General features: G+C 36.5%; 1 protein-coding gene across 1 annotated transcript in view; it reads left to right on the top strand.

Annotated features, from left to right (window-relative positions):
- C2CD5 (C2 calcium-dependent domain containing 5) overlaps positions 1–2,435 on the top strand; it is a 65,501-nt gene that overhangs the window by 6,966 nt on the left and 56,100 nt on the right. Inside the window, exon 6 of the mRNA XM_009333010.1 lies at positions 2,231–2,429. Within this exon, the coding sequence (XP_009331285.1) occupies positions 2,231–2,429 (199 nt within the window). The remainder of the gene's footprint in view (positions 1–2,230; positions 2,430–2,435) is intronic.

The following is a 2,435-nucleotide window of genomic DNA, read 5'->3' as shown; positions in this document are numbered from 1 at the left end:
AGGCCATGCTGCTGTCTAATTTGTTGATTGTTTTTAGCAAGGTCTTAGAAACCTGTGGAACTCTCTTGAAGATGTTCTTAACCCATATGAGGAGTATTACTAGAATTTGGTCTCAAACAGTTAAAATAATAAACTACTCCACCCTCTTCGAACTACTTTCAAGTATGTGAACAAATATACGCCATCTCAGATACAGTGTGTATTAATACTTACCTGACTCATCCCATGTTTTCAGTCAAGATTGGTTCATTATTTCTCAAGCATACTTCTGTATTGCCTTGCATTGATTCTGCAGGACATACCTGCAGTTCCTGGAGAGACCAGTGATTAGAGTCAGTTGATGTCTCCACAGCGCCACAGTATCAAGTATCTTCACAGATTTTTTTTTTTTTATTTATTACTGGTGCTTATGAACACCAGTTGTGAACCAAGACCCTCCTGTTTCAGTGCCAGTAGAACAGAACAAAAAAACCCCTACTCGAGAGTACTTACACACTAAGACAAGAGACAACCAATTGATAGAGGTGGAGAATATTGAAGGTGTAACAAATACAAAGAAATAATGAAAAATAGCCACTAGAATGATAGGTAGTGATTTCAGTTCTCTAATGGACTCTTAATGTTGTCAGGTTTCTTGTAGAATCACCTGTGTTTTAAGGAAGATACTAAAAGAAAAAGTGAGTTGAGTTTTGCAAGCATGTATGGAAATCTTTAGTAAGTGGGGCAACATAAAGAGATCGTGGAGATGTTACTCAGTATCTTCAATTAGGAGAGCCAGCGCGTTTTGAGGAAAAATATGAAAAAAACAATATGGTCATAACTGACATGAATTCACTCTTTATGAGGTTTTAAATATAGCTCCCATGGTATGTCAGTTTACAGGATTACCATTTGCATATCTCTTGCCTTGCATAAATGGTAAAAGTGGATAAAGTAGCACATGTGGAAGTATTCTGCTAGATTTCAGTAATATTTTTATTCATAGCAGTGGTTAAGAGGAAAAAAACCAAAAGACCTCATAGCAATACTGTTCCATGTCACGTAATATAATGCATCACATTGCAGTCATTGTTACTGGTGGCCACACCTAAAGAATCCTGAAGAAATCTGTAACTTCCGAGAATGATCCGGGCTGTTTCATAGTTCTCTGTCATATTATGTGTTGTATATGTAAAAAAGAATTCAGTCTCAACCTTGGCTTGAATGCAATCCATAGCAATTTTCACTCGGCTAGAAACTTTCGTACTCTACCTCATTCCTAGAGATTTTTTCAAGACCAGCGCATGCATAATTTCAGCCTCTGTTAAAAAGTTTACAGTAGGAACCTTTTCTGGTAATGTTAAAACCAAGCTTCTGGAAAGCAGTAGTGATCATTTCATTCCACTTGATTTCTTAACATCATTGACATTGGGACTGTTAGGCTATTGTCTGTGACGGTGAGGCTTTTTCAGTTTGTTAACAGAGGATTTTGGAAACCTTTAATTTTTCTCCAAAGATAGATGATATTTTGCACCTAGTATTACCAAGGCTATCTAGCTACACGGATCAATGAACTGTTTTTTTTTTTTTAAACATCCTGCTAAATGAGTATCTATGCCAGACCATTGTCCTATAGTTACAGTCTTTCGCTCTGTCTGTGCAGCTAATAGAGAAGTGGCAGTCTTGTTTGCAGTGAGAGTGTGGCATATTTGGTATTGTGTTTTGTTTATTTGGTGTTACATTTTGTAGATGAGGCTGCATATTAAACGCTATTAATTTAAAAAGAGCAAAAAGAATTAATGACGTTGAAATATGGTTAAATAAGTTTGTAAAAAAAAAAAAAATCAGAGATGCCTAGCCACATGTATTTCAAAGATGTTGCATTGTTCTGAACTGTATGAAGGGTATTTAAAACTTGTGTGTGTTCCAGCACGTCTTGACCATCTCTTTCTCTAAATAAGTAAAAAAGGGAAAAACTAATGAAAATAGAAACTGGAGAAAAACATTTCTGAAATAACATGTTGCAATCAGAGTAGATTTGGAGAAAAAAGGAAAAAGCTGTGCAAATCATGAACATCACACTATGTTACAGGAGGCAGAGATTGTGACCAGCTGCTTGGCATAATTATGTAAGATTGGATCTATTACCTGTTTTACTGACTTGGAAATTTCAAAAGCACAGGCCAAAGACCTCAAAAGAGAATAGGTGAAGTTCACTGCAATTATGAGCTCTCTACCTTTTGTTTTGTAGGTGAATTGCAAAGGAAGATTGGCTTGAAGGTGCTTGAAATGAGGGGAAATGCTGTTGTTGGTTATTTGCAGTGTTTTGATTTGGAGGGAGAGTCTGGACTGGTTGTACGAGCCATAGGAACAGCCTGCACGTTGGACAAATTAAGTAACACATCAGCATTTTTACCTGCATGTAATTCACCATCCAAAGAAATGAAGGAGTAAGT

This window comes from Pygoscelis adeliae, unplaced genomic scaffold (genome assembly GCF_000699105.1).
Source record: "Pygoscelis adeliae isolate BGI_AS28 unplaced genomic scaffold, ASM69910v1 Scaffold38, whole genome shotgun sequence".
Classification (NCBI taxonomy): Eukaryota; Metazoa; Chordata; class Aves; order Sphenisciformes; family Spheniscidae; genus Pygoscelis; species Pygoscelis adeliae.
Note: the sequence above shows the minus strand (reverse complement) of the source record. Positions and strands in the feature narration are given on the sequence as shown.